Source organism: Erpetoichthys calabaricus, chromosome 11 (assembly GCF_900747795.2).
Source record: "Erpetoichthys calabaricus chromosome 11, fErpCal1.3, whole genome shotgun sequence".
Lineage (NCBI taxonomy): Eukaryota > Metazoa > Chordata > Cladistia > Polypteriformes > Polypteridae > Erpetoichthys > Erpetoichthys calabaricus.
Genome location: NC_041404.2, coordinates 115,446,843 through 115,466,703, shown reverse-complemented (window position 1 = coordinate 115,466,703; position 19,861 = coordinate 115,446,843). Strand labels below are relative to the sequence as shown.

The 19,861-nt window shown below is 38.6% G+C and overlaps 1 protein-coding gene across 1 annotated transcript in view; it reads left to right on the top strand.

The window, feature by feature from the left end:
• Positions 1-19,861, top strand: part of cdhr2 (cadherin related family member 2) — a 170,653-nt gene that overhangs the window by 60,757 nt on the left and 90,035 nt on the right. Inside the window, exons 7-11 of the mRNA XM_051934136.1 lie at positions 2,816-2,899; positions 2,988-3,113; positions 7,863-8,006; positions 18,770-18,845; positions 18,964-19,082. Of these exons, the coding sequence (XP_051790096.1) occupies positions 2,816-2,899; positions 2,988-3,113; positions 7,863-8,006; positions 18,770-18,845; positions 18,964-19,082 (549 nt within the window). The remainder of the gene's footprint in view (positions 1-2,815; positions 2,900-2,987; positions 3,114-7,862; positions 8,007-18,769; positions 18,846-18,963; positions 19,083-19,861) is intronic.

Sequence of the window (19,861 nt, the reverse complement as noted above, 5' to 3'; positions counted from 1 at the left end):
GCATAGGCCTATCTCAGCACCAAGCTGAGTATAACTGGCAGGTGAGCTGGGGCTGAACATTTTTAAAAAGGCACCCAGGAATAGAAGAAAGAGGAGTCCAAATTTTATTCCACTTGTAATATTTGTTTTTGCTTTTCAGATTATTTATTGACTGGAATTTAACTCTCAGAGTGAGCACTGGTTTTATGGAACTGGAATATAAGCACTGTGCAGTTTGCACCTCTTCTTGCTGTATGTTGTGTCCTCATTGCCTAGTCCATCTCAGCGTCATGACGTTTGGTGACCTGGGTTCAAGGTGGTAATGCGTGTTGCGGGAACCTGGGCATCACACTGCCTCATGCGGTTTGTTGCTCTCTGCTCAAAGTGGATAAGTGAAGTAATAGTGTATGTTTACACCGAGCTGGGTACTACATGGGTTCAGATGGGGAAGGTCATTTTCACTAATAAACTGGAATTCTGTAAGGAAGCAACAAAATCATACGATGAGAGAGCTGCATATGATATTATTTAATTGGATTTAGAGAAGTTTTTTAGATAAGGTGCAGTGTGTAGGTGGGTAGAAACAATTGATTCAAACACAGATAGCAAAGTGATATGGTAATAAGGGAAACATTTTCAAAATTAGGAGATGTTGAAATTGATGTCACACAGGGATCAGTGCTGAGCCAGTTGCTCTTTTTATATACAAACAGTCTGGGCAAGAATCTAATCAATAAGCTGGTTAAGTTTGCAGATGATAACAAACTAGGTGGAAGGGCAGATAATCAGCTAAATTGTTACAGAAGTACTTGGACAGGTTAAAGGCTTGGGAAGATTCATGACAGATGAAGTTTAATGTAAGTAAATGTATGATATTACATGTAGGAAGTAGAAATGTTAGATTTGAATACATAATTAGACGTCTGAAACATGAAAGTACCACTTATGAGAAGGATGTTGGAGTCATAGTGTACTCACCACTATCTACATCCAGACAGTCTACAGAAGCAAACAAAAAGGTTAATAGGTTGTTAGGTCATACATCATGATGTGTGCAGTACAGGTCAAAGAAGGCAATACTTCAAGTACATTAAATAATGCTCTAGTCAGACCTCATCTGGAGTACTGTGTACAGTTGCGGTATGTATATTGCAAAAAAAGAAAAAGCAGCACTTCAGAAAGTCCAGAAGAGAGTGTGTAGGCTCATTTCAGGACTAGGAGGTCTGAGCTGTATGGAAAGACTGCAGAAGTTAAACTTTTTCAGTTTAAGAAAATGTAGATTAAGAGGTAACATGATTGAAGTTTTCAAAATTTTGAAAGGAATTAGTACAGTGGATCATGGCTCATACTTTAAAATAAATTCAAGTACACAGGGACACGGTTAAATGTTTGTTAAGGTTAGATTTTGATCAAATGTTGGAAGGTTTTTCTTCATGCAAATAAGCCAAAGCACATGGAATAAATGTGTGGTGGAGAGTAGAACTTCAAATATTAACTAATGTAGATAGGATGGACAAGCCTGTTGTTGTTGTGACTTGTTAGTGTCACAATTGTTCTAATATGCTATGCCGTGGACTGCTTCAAGTATTGTTTTGGAATTCTGAATCTTACTTTAATCACAAAAGAAGTACCCTTAATTAAGAAAACTGATCAACTATAATTGTTCAATGAAAAATTAGGTAAGAAAATAGAATAGGAACAGACTTACTTATTTTAAGTATTCTTATTCCAGTAAAGTAATTTATAAATACAGAGTGTATCAGACTGGATACAATTTGTAGACAGTTGATAACAGTTGATGTCACAAAAAAGGAAGAGTATAACTCCTTAGCATTATGTTTACCTCGAGAAAAATGAGCCAAAAACATTGAATTTTTCTCCAACAATAAAAAATGTTATTATGTGTAACAGAAACATGCAAATTCCAAAATGTCAACACAAACACAATAGAAAACCTATGTCTAATCCTCACTGCTGTGCTGATGCAGATTTATTACATGTCCTTTGTATGATATGTTTTAAAACAGTCAACAAAGTTGCAATTGGGACAGTAGATATATGTTTCTTTGCACACTTCTCTTAACTTTTTTTCTGTTTCTTGTATTTGAGAGGGTAGAATGTCAGTGCCTGATCCGCACAATTGATGCAGCACATATGTTATGCCAGACTACCACAGCGCCAGGCTTAGTGACTTCCACATTTCCACAGATATGAACGTTGACAGTTGCCCCATTGTGAACACCGCTTAGGGGACTAATATCTTACTTGTCCTTGCACTTCATCAGTTTTTCTTATGCAGCTATTGTCACACCAGGATAAAGCTTTACATGACTGAAATCGCCAAGCACATTATGATGGTATGGCTGTGCACTGCCATATCATGCAGTAGTTTCACTTTCTGTGCTAGTATCTGATGAGGAATTCACATCATAATCACTAGCGCTTTGAGTACTGAGAAAAGCGCTATATAAATGTAATGAATTATTATTATTATTATTATTCAAGCACTGCTTCACTTTCAGTTCATTCCAAAACTGCCTTTGCAGCTTTTCATTTGTCTTTATGTTTTATGTTGGAGACTCCATATCACTCATAAATATTGATGAATTGCCTGAGAGTGGCAAATGCTTCTGATGTTATTTCATCCACTAGATGGCAGTAGAATACTGTCCCAAGTGTTATTCAGGCTTATAAATGTGAAGTAGATCATTAAAGATCACCCTGCGTATGACTCATGCTTAACCATAATTGCACAGAATTCTGAATCCGAGTCACGCTCAGGCTTAACACCAAGGAGGTTAAGTATTATTATTTTTGTTTATTTTTTTTTACACAGGATGTATCAAACTGGACAGAAATATTCAGAGTCAATGTCACTGATTTGGATCTTCCAAGTCCAATATATCTCTCCATCACTGAGGTATTTATGAACAAACAAGACTTCAGGTAAGCACTATAGGTGTATATTATTTTTTTTTAAATAATATATCCATGTTTGTGCTTCACAGGTTATTCCAGATGACTCTAAAAACAGAGGCCTTTTTGCCATTCAGAATAATGGGTCAGTCAGACTGAATGGTGCACTGGACTATAATTCTAAGGGTCCCAACTACAGACTGAAGATATTTGCTGAAGTAAGTGAAAACTGATGGTACATTAAAACATTTGATGCATGACTGACAAGTCCAATGGTTTCTCCATACACGTTCTGTATGTAGTTATAGAAACATTTCTGTCCATATGTGATACGGTTTTGCATGCAGTTAAATGATGGTAAAGTGAAAAATAAAATTACCTGGTATTTCTTATTGCACTTCTGAAGCTTTAGTGCAACTTCAGCAATGATATTTGTGTGACTACCTCAAATTTATAGTAAATATTAAGACAAATCAACATACCAAGTACAAAGATGTCCAACAGGATTGCACAACAAGCCACAACCTTTGAATTGCATAGAAAATAAAAAATGTAAAGCCATTTGTCAATAACAGCTCCCAGATATTCATGCACATTCTATTTATTTCTCATTAGAGGATTCACTCAGCATAAAAATTGGGTTTCAATGAGTCACAAGACTGTCTCTTCAGATAAGGGGTTAAAATCTGTGGAGTCAAATGGAGAAGTTTAAGTATCTTATGGTCTTGTTCACAAGTAAGGGGTGAGATGATTATGACATTGGGAGGCAAATTGGTTCAGCAACAGAGGTTTTTACAAAGTTTTATGCTGGATTGGCAGGGTGAAGTGGGAGCTAAGCCCTCAGACAAAGCTTTCAGTTTACTTGTTAGTCTACATCTGATCCTTGCCTGACATCACAAGTTCAGGGTGGTTACTGAAAGAATGATATTGCATATATAAGCAGCCAAATGAAGGTTAGAATATAAGAACATAAGAAATTTGGCAAATGAGAGAAGTTCATTCAGTCCATCAAATCCCTTTGGTTCCTTCACAAAGTTCCAGGGGTCAGTCTCTATGAAAGAGTGGGGAGCTCAACAGTACAGGAAGACCCTGGAGTCAACCCACTGGTCTTCTGGATTGAGAGGCTACAGTTGAGGTACTTTGGGTGTATAGTTAGAATTCCCACTTAATGCCTCCTATGGGAAGTATACAAGCAGAGGTGGGTAGAGTAGCCAAAAATTGTACTCAAGTAAGATTAGCGTTACTTCAAAATAATATTACTCAAGTAGAAGTAAAAAGTAGTCATCCAAAAAATTACTCAAGTAAGAGTAAAAAAGTATTTGGTGAAAAGACTACTAAAGTACTGAGTAACTGTTTGAACATAATAAATGATTTATTTTTTAGAAATGTTGTAATAAGACAGACAAAATATAAAATAATGTGCAAATTCTGTTATTTCCAAATAATAAAATAAAAAATGAGTAAAAATAAATAATATCTTTACAAAATAAAGATGCGCAAATAACACAAAGTTCCAAATCTCAGTTTTTCACAACAAAGCTTTTGAAGCCAGTACCTACAGTAGGTAACATGTATGTTTGAACAGTGCAAACTACTGACAGTGACAAGATATGCTGTACACTGACAGTATAATACTGCATATTCACTTTGTGGTGAAGCGGGTCCGCGGCTTCAAAAAAAAAAAAAGGCCAGTTTCAAATCCATAAAGCCCTGTCACTCTCTGTGGGCGCAGTTGCACGACCTCGGGGAATTAATGAGGTAGTTGGAGAGAGTTGCACCCAGTGCGATCGTTCTCAGTTGCTTCATTGGCTTCCTGCGGCATGTGATTAAGGCCCACGGAGACGGGAGTGTATATATACGGGTCGGCATAAAAAAAGAAGGGGGAATCAAAGAAAAGGAGAAAAGAGGTTAAAAGACATGAAAGGCAGGCTTGGGAACGACGATCTGGCCACCTGGAGGGAGGAAGCAGAGCGAGCTAGGGCCCCATTGAAGAGTGTTAGCTATGGCGGTCTAGGGGCTAGTTCGACCCACTGAACATTCGGGTGGAGTGTGGCAAGCAAGGCAGGTGCCCTCCCTAGGCTTCCGAGGTGCGACCACATGAGCGTGAAGAAAGAAGGGAGGAGAGCCGACCTCAAACATTCTGGCCTAAAGGAGTCTCCTCCAGCTACACGAGCAATGGGTGAGCCAGGGAGAATGACAAGGAGGTGGGCTGAGATCAGGAGGAGTTAGTCTGCATTTTAACCTCAGATTTTTAACGGATTTATTTATTGATTTTTTTTATCCCCACTTTTCACAATAATTTTTATGGATTTATATATGTACAGTGGAACCTCGGTTCACGACCATAATTCGTTCCAAAACTCTGGTCATAACCCGATTTGGTTGTGAACCGAAGTAATTTCTACTATAGGATTGTATGTAAATACAAATTATCTGTTCCAGACCGTACAAACTATATGTAAATATATTTTTTTAAAAGTTTTTAAGCACAAATATTGTTAATTATACCACAATATGCACAGAGTAATAGTAAACTAAATGTAAAAACATTGAATAACACTGAGAAAACCTTGAACAACAGAGAAAACTAACACTGCAAGAGTTCGCGCTATAGCGCTACGATCCGCTCGCTAAAAACACTTTTTTAATGAGTTTTAAGCACAGGGAAAAAAATGAACATTTGAAAAATCCGTAATTTAATAAACCACCAAGAAAAGTAACATTGCAACAATGCACGCTACAAACCAATCGCTATAAACAGAAGTGAAAACAAAAACAAGCCAGGTGCATTCTTTAACCGCCTTCTCTGCCTTATGCATCCAGCCCCCTCTCGCTCGCTCTCTCTCTCTCTCTCTCTCTTGCGCGCCCGTGTGTGTGTCTTTCTTGTGCACCTGTATGTGTGTGTGTCTCTCTCGCATGCCTGTGTGTGTGTGTGTCCCTTTCTCACGCGCGCCTGTGTGTGTGTGTCTCTCTCTTGCGCGCGCCAGTATTTGTGTGTGTGTCGCACTCTCTCTCGCTCACTCTCTCTCTCTCTCTTGCTTGCTGCACAGGGAATGCACAGGGAGAGACTGAACACATGCGGAAATCATCGGCGCGCACAAGCTGAAAGGGAAACTGGCTTGTTCGTATACCGAGTGTGTGGTCGTGAACAGATGCTAAAGTTTGGAAAACTTTTTGGTCATAAACTGATTTGTATGTGTTCCGAGATGTTCGTGAACTGAGGTTCCACTGTACTGTTTTTTTAGAACACTGCACCATTGACACTTTTGTTGATTTTACTTTTGTTTTGACTGATTTTTAATAAAAGCACTTGAGCACTTTTCCACTATCCTCTGGCCTCGTCAATGAATTATCCTCATATGTCAGCTCATCTCGGTCATAACTATCGACGGTGTGGGTTCAGCAGACTCCCATGTGGGAAGAGGGAGTCTGTAGGGGACCGGCATCGTCACACACTTCCTCTCCAAATAGCACAGCTGATAGAAAATAACATTAGAACAAGGCAGCTTGTGCACGTACAAGAAGTCTCACTTTACCTTGACTGTTTGTGTCTGTGCATGTTTGGTTAAAACGTGCTTGTTCTTCACTCAGTGAAGTGATGGTTAAGCTTCAGCAGCAGTTGGCTCTCAAGGTTCTTGCAGTGAAGCTGTGACCGTTTAGCAGTGAACAGGAGGGGCTAAAAAGGGACTAAAAAGTCTCTCACAGGCTGCAGACACAGGAAGTTTGTGTGTGGTCATGTGACTGCATGGCTATGTCTAATTGGTGAAATGGAGTCATGTGATTATTGTTGCTAAGTCTGATTGGTGAAATGTAGTCATGTGATTATTGTTGCTACGTCTGATTGGTGAAACAGTTGTGCAGTAGATCCACTGGCGACTTCTCTCTGGCAAAAATATAGCGTATCTAATGTGTAAATGGAAAAAAGTAATGAGTCGAGTGTTGCCCAATGTATTGGAGAAAGAGTAGTGTTTCTTCTTCACAAATGTACTCAAGTAAAAGTAAAAAGTATAGTGCAGTAAAACTACTCTTAGAAGTACAATTTTTTAAAAAAGTTTCTCAAGTAAATGTAACAGAGTAAATGTAACTCATTACTACCTATCTCTGTGTATAAGGCACTATTCACTCAAAGAAGACCTGAGGGCAGACTCAGGACGTGCTGCAGGGACCATATCTCCAAAATGTGTTTGATAGGAGTTATTGAGGATTGGGTGGCCTGGTCAAGCCAGCTTAGTGTGATGCTACTATGACCCTTCATGGGATAACTGGAGTAAAGATGGTGATGATGATGATGATGATGATGATGAACTGAAGATACAGTTGTTCTTGTACATCAGTGTATTCTGGTCTGCTTTTCTTATTTTTAAAGACTAAATTTAAACTATTAACCGAAATTTAAAACTCTAGGTTTTTGAAGAACTATATAAATACTACTGTTGACTGTTGCATTAATACTGTATATTGGGAATGACCTAAATTACTGTATATAAAATTAAACTTATAGGAATTTTTGCATTTATGAAAAGAGTTTTTCCCACAGTTGCTTAAGACAGACAAGGCTGCAGATGGTTAGGATAGGACATAATCATGTAACTGAAGTATTCAAACATTTTCAGAACGGAATAATATGTTCATATGTGTTATTGGTAATAAGTTAATTTAACAGCGGTGAAATCCTCCTCTTTAAGGTGCTGTTAAAATAACTGAATAATAGGTGTAAAGGTTTCAAATGTTTTGAATTGTTACTTTAATGTTTTTGCAATAAATCCAATATATCCCTGTAACTATCAAACAATTTATTTGTATTGTGTCCAATGTTCTTGTTAAACATTTTATAACAATGTTTGATTAGAAATGTGCTATGCAAAATAAAGCTTAAGTGATTATTAGAAAATTTAAACTGAATTGGAGTTATTTTTGCATTTGTAGAAGAAACATCATTGATAGTCTTTAATATTTTTCTCTTTCAGGATAGTAGTGTATCAAGCTGCCATCCACCAAAAGCACTAAATGCCACAACATTTCTTGTTATTAATGTTGAAGATGTCCGAAATCTGGATCCTGTGTTTTATAACACTCCATATCTCACTTCTGTGGAAGAAAACACTCCTGAAGTGAGTACTTTAGCTGTTCATTAGATTTTCTAATTAGAATGAAAAGGCAATGCATAATTGATTTTGTCTCAGCTGCTGTACTGTGTGCAGGTCCTGTGGAGTATGTTTTATCTAAATGCAGCTACAGTTAAAACTGACAAAAAAGGTCTTCAAAATGAGGCATGATGGTGCAGTGATTAGCATTGCTGCCTCACAGGTGCAGAGTCCTAAGTCCAATCCTGAACCAGGTAGCCGCCAGCACGTTGTTTATATTGTCACGCTTGGGTCACAAAGTTACACAGATACACTCAGGAGATTCTAGAGACAAAACTTTATTCAAACACTTCAAACAAACACAAGTCTCTTTCAGTAGTGAATCGAGCTCCATGTGTACATGGAGGGCACAGCTCCGTCTCTCAATTAAAAGAATAGAAAATCTTCCTCTTCATAGGGGCGCTCCATGAGAGCGGGAGCCCCAACAGGACCAGAGGATGTCTGGGGGTGAAGAGAGACAAGGCAGTGAGACAAAAGGACAGCTGCAGTACAGGCTTTTAAATGTTCGGAGCACCGTACGAGATGTAGATCACGCAGCACGGCAGCAGCGACAAGCCTGCAGCTGATCTAGCAAAGAGGAGGTCAATAATTGTATTTGTTTCCCATTGAATCATCGTTTAAGAGGGGGTTTCAGAGGAGCGACCACGTCTCCTTGGGGGTGCGTTCAGCCTGTTCACAATATATTCTACCTGTGTCTGCTTGGGCCTTCCTGTAGGTAGTTGAGTGTGCATGAGGAAAGCCATCTCAAGGGATAAGTGGGGCCCATGGCTGGACTGTGGTTATGGACGTGTGGCTTTGTTGTTGTATTGTAAGGACTAGCAAAATACCCGCGCTTCGCAGCAGCGAAATACTGGCTGAATATTTTAATTAAGAAAAAAGTAAACATTTTTAAACTGAGGGAAAATATACAAATAATTATTTGTTAAGGATCTCTTTGTATACGACGTTGTCAGTTCGTCCCTCCGGTTGTAATATGACCAAGCTGTGTGCTGAGCTTACTCTTGAGCATGCAACATACAGTTGGCCATGTGAAAAGAAATCCTGCCTCAAATCAATGCCAACCTTTTGTAGTGTTTGTCCTTGAGACTTAATAATTGTCATTGCGAAGCAGAGCCTTACTGGAAATTGAACGCGTTTGAATTGAAATGGGAGATTAGATGGTATAACGGGGATGTGATGAATAAAAACTGTGTCACCTGAGGCACTGCCAGTAAAAATAGTTGCTTCAATCAGGTTGTTTTGTAGAGATGTGACCTGAAGTCTTGTGCCGTTACAAAGTTTTGGTGGCTGTAAGTTTCTCAGTAACATTATTGGTGCCCAACCTTCAAAATGAGATTATGCTCAGGAGTGCCTGGAGGATTTAGAGTGTTGAGAAACTCTATCGGATAATGTACCACGTCTTCTACTTCTACAACTGAATCAACAGATTGATATGTTTTTGGTTCTGAAGGCAGTTCTTGAAGTAAAATGTGGTTTTTAGTCATAGTCATGTCATTTTTTGGTGTCAGGATAGCTCTCTCTCTTAACCATGACATGTCATTTTGGTGGAGATTTCGTAGATTGGGGTAAACATTTTGAAGAAGGCTTTGTAAGGTATTCACGATGAGACAGAGATTTGTAGGAATATTTATTTTACGATTTTTTTGTATGAAGGTGCCATCACCTATACTCATCAGAAGAGCAGAGAACTCCTCGACTTTTTTGTCGCCTTTCAAATGAACTCTCATGTTTATTTTTAAAGTAACAACATTGATTTGCGGCCATAGGTATGAAGATTTCAGAGATGCTTTAACTTCATCAGCACGTGTTCCTCTGGGCACGACTGGTAGGGTTTGGCGGAAGTCTCCAGCCAGTAACACTGTCAAGCCTCCCATAAGTTTGTTGGTGTTTCGGATGTCTTGGAGGGTCCTGTCTAAAGCCTCAATACCTGCTCTGTGTGCCATAGTGCATTCATCCCAGACAATAAGCTGACAATGTTGCAGAACTTCAGCCATGTTGCTCTGCTTTGATATGTTACACATGGGGGATTCAGTATGGTTGAGGTTCAGAGGCAGCTTGAAAGCTGAATGAGCAGTTCTGCCACCCTCTAGAAGAGTTGCAGCAATGCCAGAAGAAGCCACAGCTATGGCAATGTTATGTTTTGCTCGGATTTTTGCAAGGAGAAGGTTTATTAGGAATGTCTTACCAGTTCCTCCTGGAGCATCAAGGAAAAACACCGTGCCAGTGGCTGACGCAACGCTGCTCATGATTTGGTCATAAACTGACTTTTGGTCACTATTTAGCAAACGCTCGTTATTTGTGACTATATTGGCCAATTGCGAGGTGTTGTAAGATGTCTCTTTCAAGTACTCGGGATTTGACGTAAGTTGTGCCAGTTCTGTTAAAGGTGAAGGCAAACCGTAATGATGAAGAGATTGACCTCCAATACCAATTACGTAGTTTTCAAGCAACTGTAGACAGTTGTTATAGATCAAATTTAACCACTGGTGGACTTCTGTTCGTATATGATCTCTTTCAGTCTGTCTCCTAATATCTTCTGCTATGCTGTCTTTATGTTTTTCCTATAGGTTTAAGGGGTTTTCCATTGGGCAGAACACCAACATGACAGCAAACAGTTCACGGATCTTTTGAGGTGAGCGAGACAGAGCAGCTTCCTGTAGAGTCTCGTCCCAGTTGATATCGTCATGTAATAAACCGAGTGCCCTGCAGGCTGACTTATAGGTCGGATGTAGGACACCATCAACTGTTCTGAGAGATTTGAAAGATGTGGGACCTGTGATTTTGTTGAGCAGCAGTCAAAGATGGTAGCATTCAGAGTTATTCGGGTGTACAGTGTAGACCCGTCCCAGTACATTATCCTTTTTCACTCCCGAATGTCCTGGTACAGGGTTGCCCAGTTTCCTTCGACGAAACATGTTGTTTGCCCACACATAATATGATGGAATTTCATTATAATGAAGTTGTTTTGCAAAATCATCGTGTTTACAAAGGTCAAAGAATGCTAAAAGGGTGGTTTGTGGTGGATTGTGTACTTATCGGCAATATTGGCTTCTGTGAAATAAATTCTTTGTCCGTTCTCAAGATGCACAGCAAGATGAACGACTGGAGGGAAACGTTCGTGAATGGGAAAACAGAAAATGCGCCAGGCTGCTTCAGAGCTACTAATGTAACGACCAGCTTCGTATCGAGATACTTCGTCATTTTCATTTTGTATTGTAAATACTGCCTGGTCACTTCCTTTGTTAACATACTTGCAGATGTATTTGATTGGTTTTACTGAAGTGCAAAATTCGACATTGATGTGAGCATTGAAGAAGCGGGACAGCACAGGACTATAAGGGACCACCCATCTGTTGTCGATATATAATCCTTTGATGTTAATTGTATGACCTCCATCAGCAGGTGTGCGCCGGCGGTACTGAGGGTAACCATCTTCTCCGGTCTGAGTTTCTGAGATGAACAGACGCGGGTACTTCTTAGTGCATATTCTGTTGATCATGCAGGGTGAGTTGATATTATGAGGTCCACATGGGCCGTGAATCATGGTGGATTTTACTATTTTGTGTAGGGCAGGGTCAGTCTGTGGATCAGGAATTTCCGCACGGATGACTTGATTGATGAGAGCTGGTTTAATCCTATCTTTTAGCCACAATAGAATGTGTGCATGGGGAATACCTTGCTTTTGCCACTCTATGGTGTACATGTAGCAATTTGTACAGCCGAAAATGTTACTCTTCGTGAGCAAGTCTATCATTTTGCGAATCTTGAGATGAAATAAACGACTGATAAGGTCGTTGCGATCGTGAGGTTTTTGACGTGGAAGGAGAATTTCAGTGATGTCAGGCCATTTAGGATTGCAAGTAAATGTGATGAATAAGTCAGGGCGGCCATAATGACGTACGTATGTCATTGCGTGTTGTGTACGCTCGTGCATATAGCGAGGTCCTCCAGTGAAGGAAGATGGTAATATCACAGCTTGACCAAGTTCTATTAAATCAGTGTCGTTTTTGTCAATAGCATCTTTTAAGTGAACGTAATTTTCAGCTTGTAGTTTTTTCTGATTTAGTCTGATATAATTTAGTCTTTCGGATTGAATTTTTGCGTACATATCAACTAAAAACTGATTTAATAAAGTTCGGAAGAAAAGGATAGTATTATCATGATGTTGTCTGATCATAAGGTGGTATGAATAGAAGTTTGCTGCAGAGACGGTTTTGTTCATAGGTAACTTACTGGTAGCATAAACTTGAGGTATAGACACAGAATAGCCGTCTTCACCATAGCAGAACATGAGAGGATATTGAAGTGCATCATAGGATCTGTAGGTTTCCTTAATGCGTTGTAGTTTATTGTCTCTGGTTTTCAAGACAATATCTCTATTGTTGAACGTTTGCCCAACGATGACAACACCAACTTGATGAACTGTGGGTTTATTAAATCTGCCTTTGTGTGCAAGTAATGGTTATTTGTCTGCGTGAATGACAACTTTGAAGTCTTTGTCATTATCTGAAATACTGTCCATTGTGGAGTGGAAGTCCTGGATGTAAGTGTTACAGTCATGGAGCATTTTTTGTAATTGCTTGACCAGGGGTATGTTAAGTCCAGAAAAATTAGCGCAGCGGATTTGTGCTTCCTTTTCATCATTCCCGACAAAATAAATTTGCAAAAATTTGTGTTCCTCACTTGGCATAGGTAAAAGACTGCCAATCAAGTGATACACTTGTCCCTGAACTTTAAATGAAGGCATAAAATTTCCCTCAACGATTTGTTTAGCACCAAATGACGTCATTTGAAATGTGCTGTTGTACTTTCGAATATTGTTCAAGAAATGCTCACTTTGAGGATGTTCGCCATTTAACAGGCCCTGAAGAAGGTCAGGAAGCTTACGTAAAGGAGTGAGAGAGACTTTACCACTGTTACAGCACAAACCAGGAGACTCGTATTTCCACTTCTGAGCTTGACAATAGTCACAGTGAACATCCATGGATCCAATGTGTACTGTTTTGTCAGACTCATAATGTATGTTTGGGTCGTACGCAAATCCACAATTGGCTTTTTTGAGCCAAACCTGTTTTTTTTCGTATGAGCCGCTTTTCATTATTGGGATCGAATCTAGAAACAGAAGCTCTATTAACTTGTGGATTTGCCTCTGTGTATTTAGCGACAGCGTCTCTATGAACTTGTGGATTTGCTTGCGAGTATTTAGCGACAGCATCCCTATTAACTTGTGGATGTGCTTGCGAGTATTTAGCCACAGCGTCCCTATTAAGTTGTGGATGTGCTTGCGAGTATTTAGCCACAGTGTCCCTATGAAGTTGTGGATGTGCTTGCGAGTATTTAGCCACCGCGTCCCTATGAACTTGTGGATTTGCTTGCGAGTATTTAGCCACAGCGTCCCTATGAACTTGTGGATTTGCTTCTGAGTATTTAGCCACAGCGTCCCTATGAACTTGTGGATTTGCTTCTGAGTATTTAGCCACAGCGTCCCTATGAACTTGTGGATTTGCTTCTGAGTATTTAGCCACAGCGTGTTTATTAACTTGTGGATTTTTGTGCGAGTATTTGGCGGCAGCTGCACGAAGTTGCTTCCGTCTAGCTGCATCAGAAAATCTACCACGACGTCTGATACGCCTCCTTTTTACTGTGTTCTCACAGCTTGGATTGCTGCTGTCATAATCGGCTCGAGCTGGATTTGTGTTGAACTGACATTCGGTATGTGTCAATCGATATAAGCATACAACTGGCTTCATCAATAACTTTGCATCAATCTTTTGAGAGGTGAAATATTCATAAACATCAAAGTGTCCACTACTCAAATCGTCACCTGTGAATCTAAGATGTTTAAGAGGCATTGACGGTTCTCCAAAGGTGTAAAATATTTGGTCATTTCAGTATACTTGAAAGCGACAACCAAACAATTCAGCGGCAGCCATCAACTCACATGCAGAACCATAGGTGAAGGGCTTAAGCATTTCAGTCTTATAGTGCTCCTGTGTAGTATAATTATCTCCTGTACCATCATCAGTCCACACTTTGAACCTGTCCCAGTCATTTAATACATAAGACACAATGTCCCTGCGGATATCAAAAGTGAGCCTGATATGTCTGTGCAATATGTAACACAGAGAATGGAAAAGGCAGGCGCCATCTCCGGGCATACACACCACTCGGTAAGTGATAGTTCTTTGATTGATGGTGATCACCTCGATAGACATTTTAATAGGGGTAGAGTTGGAAGAATAAAGGGAATGGGTACTTGATCAACAGCAGAGAAGTCGCGGATTAAATAAAGGAAATGGGTACGTGAACAGTAAAGTAAGTGTAAAATATCTACACAATAACTATAACAATCTTAACAAATGAACAATAAAATAGCGGAGAACCCGTGGATTAAATGTGCCTTATAAACTGCGGAGCGCCTTATATGGGCAGGCAGTCAGGCAAAGAAAGGGATTCAAATATATAAATGAAGAAAACAACAGCAGAGAAGCCGCGGATTAAATAAAGGAAATGGGTACGTGAACAATAAACTAAGTGTAAAATATGTACACAATAACTATAACAATCTTAACAAATGAACAATAAAACAGCGGAGAACCCGTGGATTAAATGTGCCTTATAAACTGCGGAGCGCCTTATATGGGCAGGCAGTCAGGCAAAGAAAGGGATTCAAATATATAAACGAAGAAAAAAACAGCAGAGAAGCCGCAGATTAAATAAAGGAAATGAGTACGTGAAAAATAAACTAAGTGTAAAATATCTACACAATAACTGTAACAATCTTAACAAATGAACAATAAAACAGCGGAGGATCCGTGGATTAAATGTGCCTTATAAACTGCGGAGCGCCTTATATGGGCAGGCAGTCAGGCAAAGAAAGGAATTCAAATATATAAATGAAGAAAACAACAGCAGAGAAGCCGCGAAGCCACGGATTAAATAAAGGAAATGGGTACGTCAACAATAAACTAAGTGTAAAATATCTAAACAATAACTATAACAATCTTAACAAATGAACAATAAAACAGCGGAGAACCCGTGGATGAAATGTGCCTTATATGGCGTTCGTTTATAACACAGCGAAAAAGATGTGTAAAGACCGCTTCACAAAAAAACTGCAGAGCGCCTTAGCTTCCTTGGCGAAGCAAGGAAAAAGGACGACCTTATATCTCGTTCGTTTATAACACAGAGAAAAAGATGTGTAAAGACCGCTTCACAAAAAAACTGCAGAGCACCTTAGCTTCCTTGGCGAAGCAAGGAAAAAGGACGGCCTTATATCTCGTTCGTTTATAACACAGCGAAAAAGATGTGTAAAGACCGCTTCACAAAAAAACTGCAGAGCACCTTAGCTTCCTTGGCAAAGCAAGGAAAAAGGACGACCTTATATCTCGTTCGTTTATAAAACTGTGGATAAGCTTTGAAAAGAATGCCTCCTTGGCGAAGCAAGGAAAGGAATTCACACACCGCAGCGAAGAACGGCTTTATATGGGCAGGCAGTCAATTACGTGGGAGGCGTGGTGATTTCCGCAGCAGCCGCAGGGAGGCGTGATGATGCAAGACGCAAGACGCAACCGCCTCACACGGCAACCGAGCTGCCCGCTATGGCCGTATACAGTATACAAAAGTAGGTTCCAGTTATGACCGTTACGCGTAGAATTTCGAAATGAAACCTGCCTAACTTTTTGTAAGTAAGCTGTAAGGAATGAGCCTGCCAAATTTCAGCCTTCCACCTACACGGGAAGTTGGACAATTAGTGATGAGTGAGTGAGTCAGTCAGTCAGTCAGTCAGTCAGTCAGTCAGTCAGTGAGTGAGTGAGTCAGTGAGGGCTTTGCCTTTTATTAGTATAGATTCCTTTGTGGAGTGGTGGAGGCAGGGAGTAGCATTGAGATGATGCTATTCTTGTCTGTATCTTCAGGTGTTTCACTAGCATTTTTGTTGTTGAGATCACCTCCCATGTTCATTTCTTCTTCGCTAATGCATCCTCTCTTTTCTACTTCCTTTGTCTTTTCTTGCCGCCACTGTAGTAATTTGTCACCAGATCTGCTTGTGCTCACTATCTTTCCATCAGCTAACTTTTTTCCAGGCTTGTTTAGCTCTGCCAAATTCTTCAATGACTTCTACCTTGCAATTGATAATAATGTTAAAGTGGGACAGGTGGCACTCCACTTCTGAATAATGCATTTAATCTTCCACATATTTTTGGATTTAGATTTGTAATAGATTTGAGTTTTGAGTGTTATTTTATTAGAACATTGTAACAGGCACGTTTATATATTTTTTATGTGTGTGTGAACAGGGTGTATGGATTGGGGAATGAGGGTCGGGCTGGTTGCCATAAGGTGAAGGTCTGTCCACCTCCCCTCCCCTTTGTGTAGCTCTGTGCTTGAGTGTGTTCTGTGATTAACCGGTGTTTGTTCAGGTTTGGTTCCTCTCTTGTACTCAAGACCTCTGTCCTATTGCAAATAAATTTAGACTGGTTTAAGCTGTCACATAGATAGATAGATAGATAGATAGATAGATAGATAGATAGATAGATAGATAGATAGATAGATAGATAGATAGATAGATAGATAGATAGATAGATAGATAGATAGATAGATAGATAGATAGATGTGGCATTTTGACACAGTAGTTATGTATGCTGCCCTACAGCTATGGATAACCAAATTAAAATCTTGGATTGATAACTGTCTGAATAGCTGGCACCTCTCCCCATATCCACATGGCCTTCCCCTAGGTTATTTATTCCACTCTGCCAATCCAAAAAAAAAGTGTGTGTTTAGTTAACTGGTGGCTTTAAACTGGCACCATTTGAATGATTGTGTATGTGTGCCCTTCAACATATAGGAGCCACATCCAAGGCTGCATCTCTTCTTATGCCCAGTTTTCACAAGATAAGGACTAGCACCATGACACTCTAAAGTAAAATAAGGAAGCTAGAAAATGACTAATTGGATAGATTCCCCCCAGCGACTAAAAATTAAGGAAATATCAATTTGTTTAAATATTGTTTTATATTTCAGTTACTAGCAATGTTTGACCTTGACGACCAACACAACCCTTTACGGGCAGTCTTCCAAAATCCCAGGTTGCTGTACTGAGCTTCACGGAGCGCTCAGCTTTTCAATGAACTTTGTTTCTTTATTTTCTTCAGATGCAAAGTTGTAGTTTTACTTTTGTTTTAGTACTGTTTCCCTTTCATCAAGTTTCTTCTTTATCTTATTTACCATCCTTATTTTGATGTTGTGTTGATGCAGATTTTGAACGAATGCATATACATTTCTGTCCACTGCTTCCTTTATTTTGAAAGCACGGTGCATTGCTATTATGAGCAGTTTTAGAAAGACTGTTTATGTGCCAGTTATGAATTCTAAATAACAAAACTACCCCAAAACTGGAGTTTTATCTAATTGATGAACTGGTCAGCACACACTTAACAATTCTGACATTTCTTGAGTTGCTTATTTAATACTGTGTATATTGTGCCTGTTTACTATTACTACTAATTTAATCTTTATTTTTATGCATTAGAATGAATGTGAATAATTTGTGAAATTTGTAGAAATTATAGAAATATTATATCCTACAATATAAAAACCATACACACACTCACACATACACACAAGTACATACATACACATATGTATGTGATTTATATGTGGTTTAAACTGTATATATTATATAAGTGTTATGATTCATGTAATTTATAGCAAACTTATCAGTAGAGCATGAATGAGGCCAAACAATGGATCTAAAATAAATTGTTCCTAAGTTTGCAAAGATGAAATCAAGAAAGCAGTTTTAAATCTCAGTGATTTGTATTTTTATACCTGTAAATAAAATTAGTTAAGTATATTATTTTTTTTTTTACTTTTTATACTGCAATTCTGTTTGTAAATTGAAACTACCATCAAGCATTTGATCTACTGTATATACAATTTGTATATTGTTATATTTGTATTTACATATTTTTAAAGTAAAGCAAAATTAATTTCACATTAATTTACTTAATATATGTAGTAAACTGCTAGTTTTCTTTGACATCATTTACCAAGAATGTTAAGCTTCATTGAAACAAATATATACCTGTAGTCCACATAAAATGCATAAATGAATGTGAATTTATAAATCAGTTCATAATCCATTTAGACCACCATATTACAAACAAAATGTTATATAAAGATAAAAAAATATCAAATGGTAAAATAGCATTAATCCTACTTTTATGAAGCTCTTATGTTGTAGAAGAGAGTCATATGACTGGCCTTTCGGGAGTGCCACTTACAACTTTGCGTAGGGTGGCAAAAATGACAGTGCTGGCCCTGCTTGTCAGGAATTATTACACCATCAAGAATAAGAACAAAAAAAGATGAACAGTTGAAGATACATTAATAAAAAAAATCACTAATGAAACAGATTAACCTAGACCTCAACATCATTCTGATTTTATGAAGTAAGAATTTAGGGATTGTGAAAGAGTAAAACAAAATGAACTCGTAATAGGGAGCAATCAGGAGTATTACCTTCATTGTATAGTCCGTAACATCATTTAGGTCACAGGCTCACCTGCAGTAAGCAAGAAAGCGTTGTTTTTTCACCTAAAACTTGCCAACTGCCTGCATAAAACTGAAATTAAACTGGTGCCTTGATGGTTTTTAATGAGGTGACATTATAGGCAGAAATGATCTTTCAAAGGTCTAATCTTTGTGCATGTGTCTCGTTTTTACAGGGCACATCTGTCTTTCAAGTTCATGCCGTTGATGGTGATAAAGGAATCAATGATGAGATCTTCTTCAGCATTAATGGTGCGTGTCTTTGGAAGGCTGTGTGTCTTGCTTACCATTAATAATTTTGAACATTGCATAATACACACTAAAACAATTCTTTTCTTTCTCTCTGATGTTCTTCGTGGTTTGTATTTAGAGTCTAATTGGAATGGATTATTTAGAATCGATGAGTCATCTGGAATAATATATGTAAACGGAAGCATCGACAGGGAGGAGTTATTGGACATTAAAACTGTGGTAAAACTCAAAATTAAGGTAACTTGAAAATCACTCTTTCTTTTTTTTTGTCTCAGATGTGGGAAAGTAACTAACATAGTTTCTTTAAGCAAATTTGAGACACTGATTAACAAAAATCAAATTGTTATGACATTTGGCGAGGCTGCAAACCAGAGTATTCAGATAAAAATGAAAAACATGGATAGCTGCCAATAAATGAAAAGCATAGTATACAATAATCATCATTACCTAATGATTAACATCAATGACCAGAATCAAATTAAACACATGTAACAATATGAAGGTCTGAACAAAGACTTTTTAAATTATGCATAGACCTAAGAGTATGTGGCTGTGCATGGCTGGTTAGCCTGACCCCTGTATCCCTGAACCAGATTACACAGACTATTAATGGATGAAAGGACAAAATGAAATGGACTGATAAAGTGAAGTCAATGTCATACCATATTAGGCTGTCAATCACCCAAGGCAATGAGTCTGCCCTTCACCAGTGTAGCATTTGGCCTTTGTTGTTTATGAGACTGCTTCATAAAGGTTGGTTAAATACTGACCACTCAACTGTCCACTGCAAGCCAACAGACTGAATGGAGTTTGATTCAAATCCCACGGTTGGCACACTATACACCTCTAAACAAGTGTCTGCAAGAGTGAGAATGGCCTAAACTGAATGTTTCTGTGTAATTCGCATTTATTTCCATGCTGCCAAAATTTTTTTTAAATTCAAATTGAAATTCAAACTTAGTGCTGTAATGACTGCACAGGAATAAACAGTCATAGATGGTTTTTAAATTAAGGTT